The following is an 18562-nucleotide window of genomic DNA, read 5'->3' on the forward strand; positions in this document are numbered from 1 at the left end:
TTGTTTGTTTGTTTGTTTTGCTGTACCCTTGTTCTTAGTAGGCTATGTCCTCAACCTTTTCCTTCTGTTATCAATATCTTCAACTTCCTGTTTAAGAAACATCTGTATATTCCCGGTCATAAAGATGCTCTAGTTTTCTCTTTCTTGTTGCTCCTGTGATCCACAAACCCTAAGAATACCTTGAGAGTCCACAGTATTAAATACTTAATACATTTGACTTCTTCGATGTGCTTAAACAGTCCACCGTATTCTCCTGTATTTACCTTCCAGAACACTATCCATTCCGCACGATTGATCTTGGGAATCAACTCATCTAAGGAAGTGTTGATGAAATCAGCTTCCAGCCATGCAATTCCTTTCTCCATTGTGCCTCCTGAACAGTGTGCTGATAACATACATACCCTTAACAAGTCTTGCCTTTTAAGATAAATATTAATGGACTTAACTACTTGTGTTTTCCCAGGGTGTGACATGGTGTCTGGGGCATGAGAATAACTGGTAACCACAGTTGTTGAAGCTTACACAACACCGGCTTTGTGTCAAGAACACTGTTGAGCACCTTCCAAAGGAAGCTCCCAGGACTTTGGCTAGTCAAGGGGAAAAGTGCTCTTCCATCTAAACTGTATCCCCATCCCTGATGGCAGCCCTTTCACACAGGAACCTTTGATTTATGTAATGGTCTAGGCTTTTGAGTCAGAGGATCAGGAGTTTGGATCCAGGCTGTAACCCCTACTGAGTAATCTTAATTGCTCTAAATCTCATCATTCACTTCTGGAGATGGAGATAGTAATACAAGCTTGATGGATTTATATTGGAATTTAATAAAACAAGGGTTCAGATCACCTTACATAGTACCTAAAATGTGGTAGAATCTTGGTAAATATTTTTTATTAGTATTTTCCTATAAGCCCATCAATATCATACCTTGATGGTTCCTTATAACTATTGAATGAAATAATACCATTCCTCGGGAAAGATTATTTTTAAATCAAAGCAAAACATTTTTTGCTGCTCGTTCGCTTCCCAGCCACTCAGACCTGAAATAATCACACAGAAACTATATTAATTACAACACTGCTTGGCCAATAGCTTATGCTTCTTATTAACTAACTCTTATATCTTAAATTAACCTATTTCTATTAATCTACATATTGCCACAAGACTTGTAACTTACCTTACCGGTAAGGTTCTCTGGCGTCTGTCTTCTTTGGCAACTACATGGTGTCTCCCCGACTCTGCCTCAGAGCTTGGTTTGAGGTTAAAATCATCTTCTCTGCAGCCGAAGGATGTACCTAGATAGTGAGAGTGTCTCCAGCAATAACCCAGCAATGAAAACCAGGAGTCAGAAGTCAAATTGCCTGGATTTGAACTCTTGCACCTGTGTGAAGTTGGACTCGCTCTGAGTCTTCGTTTCCCATCTCTGAAATCAGGCTAATAATAATAATATCCTGTTTGTTCATTGGGTTGTAGGAAGGATCAAATGAGTATCTAAGTATAAATATATGTGCGATCTATGAATACACACTGATAGGCATATCTATATACATATATGTGCAGATGAATATCCGTGCAGTGTAACATGCTTGGATAGTACTTGGTTCCTTGTCTCGTGCTGTTATTCTATAACCGTTTTGGAAGCAAAGTTTTAACAGTCTCAGTCGTTATTCACGTAGCCACCTCCTAGTGGGCCTGCTTGGTCAGTGACCTCTCCGTCTTTTATATTTTCCTAACCCAACGGGCTGGGAGAAGAGCAAGGGTGTTCTGTTATCAAATGTGCTGGTCAGAGGGGTGAGGGGCCCCAAATCTGGGAAAACAATGAAAATTTTAAAACAATTGAAGTGCCATTCATTTTAATTTCTTTAGGGAAATCTTCGGGCGGTCCGTATTTGGCACATATGGCATGTTAAATTTTCTCTATCAGTCCATGCTGGAAGGGACATCCCTGGCAATGGCCTAGGGAGAAAGCCCTACGTGGTGAAGAACAGGCTTCATTTCACTCAGTAAACGGTTCTTCATTTGGGTTGTCTGGCTCTCTTGTGTAAGACTTAGATGTTTTGTTTGTTTCTGTTATGGAACAAAGATGAGGCACCAGGAAGCCTTGGGATTATAACCTAAAATGGCCTTCCAGATCACATTTCTAAAGGTCAGAGACTAAGACAATAATTCCAAGTGTCACTTGGCCCTCAAATGAGCTTTCATTGTGATGGATTATGACATAACCCATTGACATGATAAGGTACCTATTATGTTACAGAGGCAGTTGACTGAAATAATAGGATTCTTCTTTATGATCACAGTGGTGAGTCTTTCACGTATTACTGGTTTCATCAGATAGATAAATATAACTTCTATTTGTTGGGACTCAGAAAACTATAAATGTGCCCCCAAAAGTAGGGTGCTTTGCTATGCTGAGCATGGTGAGTTGATAAACTGTACCCCCAAAGTAGGGTACCCTGCCATGATGAGCGTGGTGAGTTAACAATTGGAAGGCCTTAGAAACGTGGGATTAAGGTCTCCCTGACCTTGACTCTCCTTCTGGACGCCGAACGTGAAGCCAGCGACTGCTCCTCCGTTTTCTTCCCACCCGCACCAAAAAGAGAATTCATTAGAACCAGAGAAGAGTGGGTGGGTGGGTTTCATATTTTTCATTTTAGCAGGAAGTTTGATACATACATGGACTATAAAAATCCTCCTCAAATAAAGTGAAACCCTATTTTGACTTTGTTCATTTCTATGAAATTCAGCACTTTCTACGCTGGCCTCAAGGGGTTAGCATCCTAGATTGGACTGTGTTACTGTGATAAAATACTGACCAAATCAGCCTGAGGAAAGAAAGGGTTTGCTTCATCTTTCAGGTTACAGTTCACTATCAAGATAATTGAGGCAGGAACCTGGAGGCCGGAATTGTCGCAGAGACTCTAGAGGAACCCTGAGTACCAGCTTTCTTCCAGCTTGTTCAGTTAGTAATCCAAGAACAGTGACAACAGAACAGCCAAATCTGCTGCTTTGGACAGGCAGCTCCTTGCTAAGAATGCCTGCCGAGTTTGGGTCTCCCCCATAGAAGAGTCCCTCAGGGTCCAACGTTCTTGTCACCCCAGTGTTGGAAGCTGTTGGGTAACGGGGCACAGAGACAGGAGGATGGCTGGAGCGTGTTGCCTGCCCAGCACAGATAGCTTCAGGTTCAGCAAGAGATCCTACCTCAGAAAGCGGTGAGCCAGGAGGCCACAGGATAGGCTGCCTGTCCTCCTCTAGCCACTGTGTGGAGTGCACCCACACTCAAGTGCACATTCAGCTCTGTCTCACACACACACACACACACACACACACACACACCCTTCAGAGTCACAGGTACAGATGAATAAATGAATAATTGCAGAAAGTGCCACTCTCACCAGCGGACCGCATCCACTTTGCCCTGGGCGTGTGTCCACGCACGCGCATTTCCATCTAAGCCAGAGGACTCCTTGTATCCTAATAAACTGCACTTTACTTAATAACTGCCCTTTCCCCTTAACCCCCAAGCTTGCTTTTTTATAAAGTTAAATATTGTTCCTGTCTCAATGCAAAGGGGGCACTTTTGCACGGAAGTGCTCATTATTACATTGTTAACCTTTTCGTTCGTTCGTTCTTTTTTTTCCTCAGCAAGTCGTTGGCTCTTAGAAAAATTGAACATTTTCTTGTAGGGTGCAGTGCATTTTAACCAAATTTCTGCTCACAAATCTTAAGTGACTTTCCGGCACCCAAAGGAGACAAGGAGGACTTGCTAGCAGTGGGAGCAAATCTGGAATGAATTGACAGAGGATCAAGCTTCCGACCTTGGGCGGGGTGGGCGGGGTGGGAGGGTGGTTGCTTTGCGCTTTGCCTTTCATTTCAGTCTGGCAAGCTTCTGCGCACTCAAGCCTTCAGTGTTGGCGATGCCTTGCTAAAAAAAAAAAAAAAAAAAAAACCAGACAACAGCAAGACTGAGGTGAAGGTATTCATGGGAGCTTGGTTTGTTCGGAAGATCCATCAGTACTTTAAAACAATCTGTGTTTAACGTGGCAAATTGTGTGTCATTAAAATGCTAATGAATGGTAAGCAGCTGCTAAGTTTTTATGCTAATGAATAGTGGAAACCAAGTAGTTCTCCAGCCTCCTGTCTATTAGCATAGAGATGTGATTGGGAAAGGAGGGCAAACACTCTGACCTTCATTGACGAGCAATCTGTTTGTGAGTTTGCCCAGTTGCTTTCTATCTGATTTGAGTTTGTTAGTACAACAACTCTCACCAGGCCCTGGGGGCCTCTGTGTTACATGCTGTTGTCACGGCACCATTGAGGCCTTAGAGACAGAGCTTGGTTTTCCTTTCAGAGACCCAACCGCCACAAGACAGTTCTGTTCCTTCTGTAGGCGACTTAGATTAATCTACCTGCTCACTCTTTGTACTTTACAATTCTAATAATAATTATGATGATAAATTGCTAAGGGCCATTTTCTCTAGCGTTCAATTTAGCTATGATTTTAAAGTAGATCCTTTCAGATATGCCTCTGCGACATTGGATGCAATGATGTCATACATCATCTTGGATCTTCAGGCTTGATGTTACCAATGGAGATAGCATTACCTGATTAGGAGAATAATCTATAATTAAATGCCGGTGGTGTATACATACCAGACCAAACCAGATTATTTCATTGAGCATCAGGGAAACAAAACAAAACACTGTTTGGTCTATACTCTTGGCTGATGATTCTCTGTACTAAGCCCTCATATGTGTTTCCTAATGGCCATGGCTGATCAGAATGGCTATTACAGATAATACTTCAGGTGCCCTTTTTCTCTTATTTCTTTTCCTTTATATATATATATACATATATATATTAAATTTTTAATATATATATGTATATTTAAAGTGTAAATGAGCTTTGACACTCTGTTAAACACTAATGCCAATATTCTGCACAACTGATTGGCAACATGCCATCATTTTCTTTGGATACTCATTACCAAAACAAGCAATCCCTGAGGCAGGGACGTCAGTGATTTGGGGACTGTAAGAGGCTGGTGGGCACATCAGTGGTTGGGGCATTTTCTCTCAGTCCTCATTTCTCCTTGAAGCAAGTGAGAGAGTCTAGGCATGAAATTACTGTGTGATCCAAGACAGGCAAGCCAGGGAGAACTGAGCCCTCGTGTGCTGGTGGTGGTGATGAAGTCCTCAGCCCACTTCAGAATGCCCCAAGTACAAATGATAAATGAACATGCAAAATGGGGGACCTTCCCACATCAAAGGAGCGTTCAGACTTGGAAAGACACAGTATGCTGGTGGATGCCACAGCATGAGCAAACCCTGAGAGTATTAATCCCAAACGAACAAAGGCAGTCACAAAAGGCATGGGTGGTGTGTTCTGGTAAATCTAAGCATGAAGAAAATTGATTGGTGGTTGTCAGGCGCTAAGGATGCTGGGTAAAATGAGAAGAGACTGCAGCTACGTGTAGAGTTTGTCACAAAAAACATTCTGCATGTGAAGATGGTGTTCATCTATCACTCTGAATGTGCCAACAAACTATTGAATTTATATGTTAAGCGGGTGAATTGTCTGATATGTGATTAGTATACATACATACATATGACTGTGTATGTAGTAGCTCAGTTGATAAAGTGCTTGCCATGCAACCATAAGGACGTAAGTTTGATCCCCAGCACCCACATAAAAGGCAACCAGGGTGGTGCATTCTGGGAGATCACTCTTGCAGTATCGGCTCGGGGAAGCAGAGGCAACAGGATCCCTTGGTCTACTGGCTTGCCAGCCTAGCAGACCTGCAAAACCCCAATTAAAACACCTGACTCAGAAAACAAGGTGTTGGGTTCCTGAGAAATGACATTTGATGCAGGCTTCTGGTCTCTACATGCCTGAATACACATGTACATGTGTGCCTACAAAAGAAGGCATGTACATACACACACACAGCATGCCACAGCCTGTCTTCCGGAGAACCAACCATGCCAGCAAATGTGTCTATACTCTGACTGTTAATGACTAGGAAGAATGCCAACATCATTCTAAATTACTCAGTACTGAATTAAAGCAGATACCAAGGGAGGGAAGAGCTAATATTATTATTCAAGGGGACAGGTGTCCAAAGAACACAAGTTCATTGGGTGTAAAAATTAAGACAAAATCGTGAGTTCCTGTCTCCAGACTCCCTGTCTACAGCCAGACCACAGCCTCCCTTCTTGTGTTCTCCAGCTATGCCATGGCCAGACTTCCTCTTTCCCCTAGAGTAAGGAAAATTCTGTGATCATTTTTAAGACAATGAATTGAGTCATAGCGATAGCCAGTAACTGCCAAAGTCCAAGTTTTCCTTCCTCATAAAACCCACAGTAATTATCTCAGATTTGCATAAAATTTGTTGCAGGCTATTTATTCCCAACAGTAAAGAGCATCTTGAGACCCCTCCTTTATTCTCCAGCAGTCTGTGGCTCTGTGGGTTCTCAAAGATGCCAGGATATTCGCAGTGTGCCACACCCGCTGGTGTGACCTGGGGACAGTGTGTCACCTGACCCTGAGAAGCCCTTGGCTTGTGCACAGGGAAGTACTCTGCAAGTCTCTCAGGCCACGGAGAGCTCTTCTTGACGGTGTTCCTCAGGTGCTTGCTTCTGTGACTCTTGTGTTTGCTGGTCACAGCTCAGCAGCCTTGGGTCGGCCCAGCGCGCCTGGGTGGGAAAGATGTGAGCGAGAGACTGAGTTTGCTTTGCTTTGTCCTTGGCAGGCGGCGCGTGCCACGCTACGACCCTGCCTGCTCTTGTGCGCACACCCACCCTGATGATGCAGCCTTCGCTGGACATCAAGCCGTTTATGTCTTTTCCAGTGGACAGTAGTTCTGCTGTCGGGCTCTTTCCAAATTTTAACACAGTGAGTACATGCTATTTTCTCTTATGTATGCCTCTGCCATGTAATCTCTTTTCTTTGACTGCGTTCCCAGGTAGACCGCGGGTAGACTCTGTTTCCAAAGTGTGTGGCTGAGGTCCCTCCCTCTCAGTTATACTGTGGGAAAACGCCTCACTCGGAAACTCAGCACACACTCAGCGTGTGGACTATACTAATGCCTTCAGAGATGATGCTAACCTGTTACATTGTCCGGTTTTGATGCCCTGCACAGTGGCTTTACCACTCAGTTATTCCTGAGGCTTCAATGTGACCTTGCTCTCTCTGTTTCTCCTGAGGCTTCATGGTGGCTTTACCCTCCCTGTTGTCCCTGAGGCTTCGAGGTGGCCTTATCCTCTCTGTTGTCCCTGTGGCTTCAAGGTGGCTTTATCCTCTGTTGTCCCTGTGGCTTCAAGGTGGCCTTACCCTCTCTCATGTCCCTGTGGCTTCAAGGTGGCTTTACCCACACTGTTCAGATGTGGTCGAGGGCACAATTTAGAGACATCGAGTCACATTAATTCTTTTCCCAACTTTCACTATAAAGAAAAAATGAAAACAGCAACTATGGGCTTTGTCTTTCTGGGGGCCTTTTTAGTTGGGAGATGTCTGAGATCAAGTCTGACTTTCGTATAAATAGAGTTTTTATTTGGGAGCTCGTGTGAGTCCTTGAATCTGACTCTGACCGAAAAGGAAGATACACATTTGAAATTGACATATCAGTTATCTGTGCAGTGTGTAGCTGTTCCCCCATTAAACATACATAATGAATACTCGTGAATTGCTGGCCCCGAATGGCATATTCACGTCAGTCAGCCAACTTCCTTTTATTTGAATGAAAGGCATCTCCTAGGTGTGCCAAGTACAGCTGCTGCCTTTGAGCAGCCTGGTTCTGGGCAGGTTGGAAACTTTGAGCAGGAGAAGGCTTGAACACTGAGGGAATGGCATGGATTTCATCTGCGCCATAGATAAATGCGTTTGGTGGGGCAGGACGGTATTCCTGAACAAGAACATTCTAGATGCTGCCATGATCAAAACAAACAATGGCGTTATCAACAGCAACAGACAGTGTGCTTTGGAAGCCCAGCCAGATGGGCCCTCTTTGCAAACTCTTTTCTGCAGGAGTGAAAAAAAAAAGCAAGAGGGTTTCTCCTCCAGGGTTGTAAATAGAATCTGTTGACAAGCCTTCTGTTGGGGCCCAGTGCTGTATGATAACCGGCAAGTGGAGGATCACACAGATTTGTAAAGGCTCTACCGTTGACGTGGCGAATAAATGGTTGACTGTTTCTGTTTTCCTTCCTTCCTTCCTTCCTTCCTTCCTTCCTTCCTTCCTTCCTTCCTTCTTTCTTTCTTTCTTTCTTTCTTTCTTTCTTTCTTTCTTTCTTTCTTTCTTTCTTTCTTTCTTTCTTGTTTTTCTGGCCAAGGCCAGCCAGCTTTTTTGTTTGGTTTTTGTTTTAAGGCATGAAAGGCAGCATGGAAATAAGATAAGGCAGGCCTATCTTGGACACATGACCACATCAGAAATGAGAGTGACCCTCCTGAAGCGAGGCATTGAGCTTGAGTCAAGCCTGCCCCTGAGTCTGCAATCATTTCCAAACACCCCGCTGTACTTGGAATGTTTTCTAGGTATTTGTTTTTGGTCCTGTTTTGGTCTGCTTATGTCTGTGGTCTGCAGCACCAGGGAGGGGCTGCTAAGAAGCAACCTGGGTGATTCAGCAAGCTGAAATGTGTTTGCCTGTGTTCTTACTTTTTAATGCAAGTCTCATACAAGATTATTAACACAAGCAGCATGATATATATATATATATATACTTTTAAATTGCCCACAGGAGATTAGAGCTGTGTTACAAGCACGTTCAGCTTTTCAGCTTCTAGGAAGACATTAGCACCCAAGGCAACCGGAAAACTCCTTTCACTGGGAATGTGTTGTCACAGCTAGCAACCTCCATCCCCGCTCCTTCTGACCGCCTCACACCTAATAGATACCTGACTGCCGACGTGTTTTGCAAGTACAGATACTCAGTGATGTTCTGTAGGTCACTGTTGTCAATCTTCAGAATGCCTTGCCTGCTATTGTGTCCGGAATTTTTAAGGACTTTCAAAAAAGTTCTTCCTTAATGTAAAAATAAATTTTATATTGGCTTATTAATGTTGTATAGGGCTCACAGATGCACTGACATCATATTATTTATTTATTTATTGTGCATAAGAATCTTATACTATATTGATAAAGCTCAATGAATATTCTTTTTATAAGTTTTTTTCCTTCTTAGAAGAAAATAAGCACTGAATGTTCAAATACTGCTATTTCTTGATTACTACAGTGAAAAAATTGCAAGGAAATTTATCAGAAATACTGATTTTGCTCAATTTGCTAAATCCAAGTCTTGCCCCTTCTTGTGCTCTATTAAGGATTAAGCCACCCCTAGTGGCACTTCTCTTATCTTGTTGGCCATGGTGCTGCACACCTGTCCAATGCCAGTGGCTAAAACAGGATGATCTTAAGTTCAAGCTCAGCCTGGTCTCCATTAGTAGAACCCTTTATCAACACACACACAGATACAGGAATACACACACACAGACACACACGGAAGGGGGGATGAGTCTCTGTGTGTGTGAATGTGTGTCGCTCTGAGGTGCAGCTTAAATGACTGTCCCTTTCTTTTTTGTTCCTTCCCAGCACCCAAGCCACTTGGGAAATTTCTTAGGAGATTTTAAGATGTGGTTGATCGATGACCACATTTATTTCCTCGGGAAATGTTTCTATACTGTTACCCATCATTGCACTAAATTATCATGCATTTGTGATCATCTACACCCCTCCAGGGATTCCAGCCTCAGAAAACGCCGAGGAGTCCGTGGTTGTCACTCCTATTGTCAAGAGGAGTAGCTGGGACTTGAATTAGGACCCTTTAACATTGAGGCTTGTGTTCTGGTTCTTCAGGCCCTTGGCTCCTTAGACCCCTGTCACCTCCCACTCATTCACTGGGAACAAAGCCCAATCAGAAATCTTAACCTGTCCTTGGGTAAAGCAAAGGAGGAAATGTAAGACCCCATCTAGCAGAACTGTGAAGAGACTGATAAGGAATCCTGCCATCGGCCACCAGGAGGGTGATGACTTGGGCCCCGGTCTGTGGTTATGTTGTACAGAGAGATGGCTGGTGTCATTCACGAAAGTGAAGACCATGAAAACACAAACATCCATTCTCTTTAAGATCTTGACCTTCATGGTCCGACCCAGGAGGCTTTTCTGGCTGGCTACTCACTGATGCTCATTTCTCCCGCCGCCCCAGCACTCAGGGTCTGTCTTTCAGGGGCTGGTCCTCTCATCCAGCCTTTGGTCTGCATCGTCCCAGCCGCTGACTTTGATGTTCTTGCTGGTATACAGTTAGCACTCAGACTGACTTATGCTCCAGCCCCACCCCCTTGCCAGTTTTTAACCTGTTCCCAACTTATTAAAGTTTCTATTTTTTGAGATTATAATATAATTTCAACATTTTTTTTTCCTTCTTGTCCGGGTCCAGCCTCGACAGGTTCCTGCATTTTAGGGTAGGGGCGTGTGGATTAGAAATGTCAGGCAGAATAAACAGAGGTACAAAAGAAATACAGAGATGATGTAAGATAGCGTCTGGAGGGCAACCCAGTGAATACTGAATCCCCCCACCCCCACGTTTATTCCTTATGACCTTTAAATACCCCAATCCAAGAGGGGGAAAAAGCAAAAGACATTTTTACCACAAGACAAGGAACAAAGTGATCGATTACCTTCTTAATACCTAAAACACTAAGTAACCACAGCCTAGGTTGAGATACCCTGTTAGTAGCCCACACCTTAAGTCATGTAAATACATATATATCCCTAAATATAACCTAACCTAAACTCACACTTCCGACCTCCAGGAGTGTGAGAACATGAAGTTCTGCTGTAAAACCGTGAAGTTTATGGTGTACTGCTGTGAGCTCAGTTTAGAGACATTCCCCTCTTACATGCTTGTAGGTACTGGTAGGTAAAGCCCCTTCTAAAAGGCTGCATCCCACAAACAGGGAGAGATGTGTTTGCCTGCCGCTCCCGAGCTTGAACTGCAATCATGAGCTGCCTGGGGACGACAGTCACCCCTCGGTTTCTCTGTGATTGACAGGTGCTTATGAGCCTGTTTATGTGAAATTCTCCTCGGGTTCTGCTATGTTTCTGCTACCCTTCTAGGAGACCATAGGCACAAACTGCTGTTTCACCACAAGAGGCTCAATAACCTTATTATTTTGTAGGGAAAAAAAAAATGTGACCTTGCTCCTATCTTGAAATTATTTTTTCCTGACACATGAACAGATGTGTGGAACAGAATAAAGATGATTTCGGAGTCTAAAGTCTCAAGTCAGTGTGTGATTGTCTGAGTCACGCATGACAAGCTGTGAGATCACCAGTGTGCTAAGCAAGGCACCTCACCTTTCTGCCTGGTGTCTGAGTCCTTCCAAGCCTGCAAATATCAACAAGCGCTCAAAGTTTGTCTTTCTTACAATAGAAATAATGCATTGCTTAAACATCAACTGGTGCTGAAATAAAGAAATTAGAAATTAAAAGCCGTTTGACTTTGCTATTAGTTTATGTCTGTTGCTCAGCAGATGTCGCTGTTAGGAGCCCGAAGTCATCTGGGATGCTGGACTGTTTCACCTGCTTTGAATACCTGCATCTGTTGGATAAGCTCCTTATTTCTACATTCAGATATGTGTTTCTGCTTTGGTCTTGTATAGCGGAATGCTTCAGCTGGTGTAGTCCAAAGTGAATCTTTGCTCTTTGGGTCTGGTTTTTATGCTCTTAACAGTGTTTATTAGCATTAAATATTTATATATTTTGTATATTTTATAGATGCTAGTGTGTCTAACTACACTTACCCCTTTGTCCCAACCAAATTAAAGAGGAAAGAAAGAAAAGAGAATGTGGTCGAAATTTCGTTTTTGATGAAAGCTTCCGAGTACACTAAAGTGCCCGCCCTCTTCTGCACGCTCTACAAAGAGGTGTGCAAGCAGCTACACTGGGATGAAATCACCTCCAGTTGCTCAGAATCGCTTGAAAGGAGTAGAAATTGTCGCCCATTATTGGGCTTGGAATATTCATCAACAATGCCTATGAGAGGATTACAAAAAATATACGTTTATAGCAAACCTTTAAGGGAACTGGAGAGAAGGTAGAGAGCAAGCACTGCTCTGGCAGGAGACCTGAGCTCTGTTCCTAGTGTCCACAACCACTTGGAACTCCAGTTCCAGGGACTCTGCTGCCCTCTTCTGGCCTCTGCAGGCACCTGTACTCATGTGTGCATATACACGCAAACACATGCACATAATTAGAAATAAATCTTGATTCAAAAGTAAAGCTTTGAAAAAGTAACAAAGAGATAACAAAGATTGCTGTACAAATACTTTAGCCACAGGTATACATGTCTGGAGAATATTGCACCCCCATGATATTTGACAGGGGGGGGAAGTATGTAGATATGATTGCTGGGAACGCAACACAAACTCACAGTGCCCACACACACTCCCATTTTCCTTAGACCACAGACCACAGAATGACTCTGTAAAAGGGAGTTCAGTTTCTTCTCCTCGCCTGAATCCCTGTTTTAGCTTCTCGCTCACAGCCATTCTCTGGGTATTTGGTGCTGCACTCATTGCACTGAACAGGGGATAACTTGACAAACAAGTCACAAGTTGCTCCCTGGCAGGAATTTACCAAAAGATCACGAAGATTCTGCTAAGATTTTGATGGTCCTTATGCGGAAAGGACCCCAAGGTCTGGGCGGTCGAGGAAGAGACCTCTGCGGTTCCACCATGCTGTGTCCCCTATGCCCCTTTCATTATCCCAGGCTCAGCCTCACGGGCTCTGGGCTGAGTCCTCAGTGCTAGGGTTTCAAGGATTATGTGTACTTGGAGGGTTCACTGAACTTTTCTGGCAAAGTAGGCCCTTGGCCTTGGCACCTCCCCAGGCCTGCATTTTTCAAGGGTGGAGTCACCTTGGAAAGGGTGTCAACATCAGGCCATCTTCTTTAAAAAACTTATCTTATATCAACTGACATGCTCAGTGTATTAATTCTGGGTAATCAGGAAAAGAAGAAACCGCTAGCCTTGTTCCTTTTTTTAAAAAAAATCATAGTTTTATTAATTTGAGAATTTTATGCCATGTATTTTGATCATATTTGCTCCTGCTTCTCCCCTCACTCCTCTCTTATCCATCCATTCTCCACTCCCTATCCCTCTAAGTTTGTGTCTGGCTTTTTTGTTTGTTTTTGTTGTGTTTTAAATAACCATCAATTCCAATGTATGCTGTTCATATAAATTCAGGAGGTGGGGCTATCCACTGGAGTATGGATAAAGTACCAGGAGCCACACCCTTAGAGAAAATTGATTCTTTCTCCCCTAGAAGCCATCAACTGCCTGTATCAGTTCAGTTGGGGGTGGGCCTTCCTAAATCCCCTCCCCTTCGATGCTAGAGTGTTGATGATTGGCTTGATCTTATGCCAGTCATTTGCAGACAACCACAGCTACTCTGAGTTCATGAGTTCAGAAGATACCGGTTCACTCTTGTCTCAGGACCCCTGGCTCTTCAGTCTTCCTGCCCTCTCTTCTACATGATTCCTCACACTTGTGGCAGGCAGGAGGGTGGGAGGAGAAGACACAGTTTGATGTGAATGTCCTATTTGTGGCTGGTCCCTTCAGAGACACTTGTTCCCAGTTGTGAGCATTAACTACTGTCCACTGCATGAGGGCTTCTCTATTGAAGTCTGAGAAGTGCACCCGTGGATGGGTGGAGAGATACGGTTTTAGAAACAGTTGGATACTGTGTCCATTTAGCAGAATAATAGTGGTTGGCTCACCCCTGGGGCAGTGAGTTCCCAACCATAAGTTCTTGGCCAGATTTACAGTATCAGGCACGTGTTTCCTCCTATGGGACATGCCTTAAATCGTATTTGAAAGTGGTCAGCTACCTCCATAAAACAGCCTGTTTTTAGCTTGCCGCGGTCACCCAAGTTGTTGGGTGCCTATAATAAAATGGAAAAGCTCAATAAGAAAATAGGGAAATATTAATACATAAAATATTCTCCACAGCCCAAGAGAGAAATTTCTAAGTCAGAGGCTCAGTGATTGGTGGGAGTGGCATCCGAAAAGCCTGAGAGCTATCCAGTAACATAGTGTTTTGTTTCTGTTTTCCTTCTTCTGCCTTTTCCGTCTTCTAGATTCTTGTGCTCAGAATTAAGCATTGCGGTCTCTTTATGGATGAGCAGCACCCTGTGGAATATTCCAGTCTCTTTGCTTTTATGGTTGCATTGAGGGTGCTAAAGATGAATTGGAGTGCTATTTAGCAATCTGTGAAGTTAAAACACATCTGCAAGCCTAGTAGGAATCCTGGAAAAAGAATCTTTTCCAAATCAAGCTTTCGCTTTAGCTTTTTTTACAACTTCCTTTTTATGTTTGGATTCTTGAAATAAAATGATATATAGGTTATCTTGTATGAATGATACCTTGTTTCCCTGGGACTTCAAATCACAGGGCGTTGGCTTGTTTTGAAGAAATATGACAATTAATTGTTTTAATGTGCTCATACATGAAATAGGCTACCTGTGTCATTGTGGGGCACTCCGTGGCTCGGAAGGTTGAAGGATATAACCCAGTATCCTTGTTTCTTCTAGTAGAGGGGCCTGGCACTGGAAAGAGTGAGATAAGCAAGGCTGGCCTCCACTTTCACCTCCTGGGGATTGAAGTGTGCTCACTTCTCACCGCTTGTTCACGCGGGGCATAGCTCTAAGTGCCTAACAAGTCCTCGCCAAGGCAAGCTGAGAACCCCCCATGCACACTGCACACGCTGTGTGGGGAAGACAGGCTCGTCTCTTCAGTCTCAACGTGCTCGCTTGTAAGCACAGTTTCTAGAGCCCGCTGAAGGTCTGAGATGCAGCAGGACAGAGCAGATCTCCCCCACCGGCCTGCGCTAAGAGCTCCCCTGGTCGAAAACACGTCCGCTTCTCACTTCCTCGTTTCTCGCGCGTGGAGAAGCTTCAGTCATATCTAAGATGGGTCTTTGTCACTGCGGTAGAGTCAAACTCACAAACTCTCCTTTCCCAGAAGGAGCGGGAGCCATCAGACACGGAAATGATAACCCGTCGCTGCTGTCAGGCAGGAAGCTCTGAAGCACTTCCCATCGTCCTTTCTCAGGGTAGTCAATCATGGATTCATGAGATTCCACCTCTTGCAGAAGCCACCAGAAGGATTCTCTTTAATCTGAGGAGTGACTGCATGTGGCTGGCTCCAAGGGAAGCCATGACCCTAGGCTCTGTTGGCCACAAAGGCTGCGTCCAGGTGGGAGCCGGAAGGGAGAGGACCCTGCTGTGTTCCAAGCAGTGAGAGTGATCTTGAGGTCACTTTTTGTCGTCTTTCTCCATCTTAATAATGGGGCCTGATGGTGCCTTCCTCATCAAATCATTATATAATGAAGGTTTGCATTGATGATATTCAAAGAGAACTGAGCATGATTGAATATTTAGGAAACTTCTAACATTTATTAAATTTGGGTTTTCTTCTGGGAGGAAGAAACTGTTGTGAAACACCACGACTATTTTTAGTTATTTAAAATAATTTTACATATCAGATGTTTACAAAAGGACTCAACATAGCAAGGCACTATACTTACAAATAAATAGTAACTTATATTAATGTTTCAGTCCCTTTGATCCCTTTCTAACTGTAGTAAATAAATAGTGTTCATCACTGAAACCGGCTTTGTGCATTAGAGTAACCCTAGTTAACATAGATACCCAGGTTATGCATGTGGCCAAGAACTTGAGTTTATAAAACAGATGCTCCAGTTTAAAATATCTGTACTTGGTTGGTTTGAAAGACAATGGCCCTCAAAGAGAGTGGCACTATGAGGAGGTGTGGCTTTGCTGGAGTAGGTGTGGTCTCATTGGAGGAAGTGTGTCACTGTGGAGGCAGACTTTGAGTTGTTTTACACACCCCAGTCAGGTCCAGTATCTCAGTTCACGTCCCGTTACCTGGGCAAGATGTAGAACTCTCAGCTACCTCTACAGCACCATGTCTGCCTGCACGCTGCTGTGTCCTGCCGTGATGATAATGGACTGAACCTCTGAACTGTGAGCCACCCAACCAAATGTTTTTCTTTCTAAGCATTGCTGGGGTCATGGTGTCTCGTCACAGCACTAGAACCCTAATAAGACACCCAGTTCTCTGTGTGTTCAGTTCGTTCCAGCTGGATGAGATGATTGGCAGGCCATACTTACAGATCAGAATCACCTGGCCTCCTCCACGCACTAAAGATGGCCACAGCTGAATTCAGGGAAGGCTTGGTAGGGCTCTATTCAGTGGAGGTTAGGGGTGAAAAAAATATGCACAATTAATTTGCTTGGACTCTGTCTTTAAAGTTACTCAGAAAACTCTTGGGAAGCTGAAAGCTGTTTTCCGTGAGACTTTGTCATGATGATTCGAAGATGCCATAGTCTACATTGTTCATTAGGGAAACCACAGCTAGGCCAGCGGCTACTTAGGAAGTGATTTAACTCAGTTCTAAGAGTCAGTGTACCAAGTTCTCCTGCATGTCCTGATACTGAACATTTGCTCCCCAAGGTCCCTGGGCGTTTTGTTTTTGACTTACACATCTCCCGCAACCCCTCTTCCCCACATACCTTTTCCCCTGAATCTCAATCTCGTCACCCAAAATCTGAGTAATTGCAACTTACTAGGTTCCCTCCTGACTGTTGTATAGACAACTTTTAGGATAGATACACATGCAAGACAATCATTTTTTTCTCAGAATAAAAATGTCGGCTTAAATCAAATTTTACTCAGGGGCATTTAATCATAGATATATCAGCAGAAAAATACTAAGTCTTTAGACTTTGTAAGTTTAAACTGATGTATTTTTAAAATCAGTTATTTTAAAGAAAAAAAAAACACGTTTTAGAAAGACAGAACGTGCCACACACCCGACCAGGCCCGGTGCAATCAGACCCTGCATTGTCTTCGGCGAGCTGCCTTCTCCCTGACCTGGCCCCTAGAATGCATGAGTGGCTTCTGGGACCCCGGATGTGGAGCTCTTTGAAGCCGCACGTCTGGGGAACAGCCCTTTTGTTACGGCGCCCATGTAATATCAGAATTTCCTGGGAGTGGGTCATCACAGGAAATTATCAGCAATTCATAGACTTTCCTTTCTGTGCTCACTTCAGCCTCAAGGGTAATCACAAAAGATTATAGTCTCCATTTCAGCCTTCACATCTCCGAAATATTCTTCTCTGCTGAGAGCGTGATTGGTTCCCAGAGGACAGCTTTTAACCCTAACTTTAGGAGGGCTGGTCGGAGTAAAGTCTTTTGATGACTGCCAATCATTGAGATTGTGGATGATTCCGGCAGATAGTTGGCGATTCCCGACTAATTATACAAAGCATTTCAGACAACATGACTTGTACTACTAGGTAGAAATATCTGTCCAATTTTAGTGAAAATGTTGGGCATGATGGGAGAGGCATAATGGTCAATAAAAATTTCAGATGAATGTCCTGAAAATTGAAGGACAAGCATCCTGATAGAACTGATTTCAGAAAATGAAAAAAATAATACTAATAATTTACGACTATTTCCGAGCATTTTCCTACTGCATGGACATATTGTAAATAGCTTTTTGCTCAAATGGTAAAGTCTTGGGGATTTTGTTTGTTTTACCAGCTGTGTAGCTCAGGCTGGCCTTGAACTCATGGCATTCATCTTTTCTCTACTATCTAAGTGTTGGGATTACAGGCATGTGCCACCATGCACCATCTGAAACAATAAATCTTTTGAGTGTTACTGAGAGACATTTGGTGTACTTCCTGACAAAGCACGATGTCGTTCATATAGGTTTTTCTTGACTTCTTTCTTTGTTGTTGTTCATGTGTAATGTGTACGTGCGTGTGCACGCATTCATGCACATGTCGAAGCCAGGGGCAGACACTGGATGTGTTTGAGACAGGGTCTCAAACTGAACCTAATACTCTTCAATTGCTAGACTAGCTAGCCAGCAAGCTCCGGAGACCTGCCTGCCTGCCCTACTCCGGAGCTGTGGTTACAGGTGAACGGCACCAGAGTTGTGCGTGCCTGCCCTACTCCGGAGCTGTGGTTACAGGTGAACGGCACCAGAGTCGTGCCTGAGCTGTGGTTACAGGCATACGCTACCATGCATGATAATTTTCTATGGGTCCTGGGGATCTAAACTCACAGCAGGGACTTTATTCACCAAGCCGTTGTCCAGCCCCTCTCTGTTTCTCCATTAGGAACTGTCAGTGCCGTATCTGAGTAAGCAATCCAGATGGATTTTTGGTTGGCTGACTTTGTTTCACTGCCTGCACTGTCCGTACTTTGTGGTTGCTCTATTTAGAAAGAAGGCTTTGTGTATCTGGAGTAAGTTTGGATGGTGAATTTTCTTTTCCTAGAAATCACCATTTCCTTACCAACATAAAGGAGAGAAAATGAAGATGGTTCTACTTAAAACTACTTTTGGATTGAACTCCTTGCCTCTTTGCATTCATGTAAAATAGTTTCAAGTCAAAGGAACAAATGTTAAATGTCAAGCTGTACAATTAACAGAGCCTTATTCAATAAAGCAATTATCACTGTTGCAAGCAGAGGGAG

The 18562-nt window shown here is 43.6% G+C and overlaps 1 protein-coding gene across 6 annotated transcripts in view; it reads left to right on the forward strand.

Annotated features, from left to right (window-relative positions):
• Znf385b (zinc finger protein 385B) overlaps positions 1-18562 on the forward strand; it is a 342844-nt gene that overhangs the window by 247503 nt on the left and 76779 nt on the right. For 5 of the 6 annotated variants that reach the window (XM_057755673.1, XM_057755674.1, XM_057755679.1 and 2 more), the window contains one exon: positions 6750-6892. In XM_057755673.1, coding sequence (XP_057611656.1) covers positions 6750-6892 — 143 coding nt within the window. Of the gene's footprint in view, positions 1-6603; positions 6627-6749; positions 6893-18562 lie in introns of those variants that run through there. The other variant, XM_057755678.1, reaches the window with a different exon arrangement.

The sequence above is a fragment of the Chionomys nivalis genome, chromosome 22 (assembly GCF_950005125.1).
Source record: "Chionomys nivalis chromosome 22, mChiNiv1.1, whole genome shotgun sequence".
NCBI lineage: Eukaryota > Metazoa > Chordata > Mammalia > Rodentia > Cricetidae > Chionomys > Chionomys nivalis.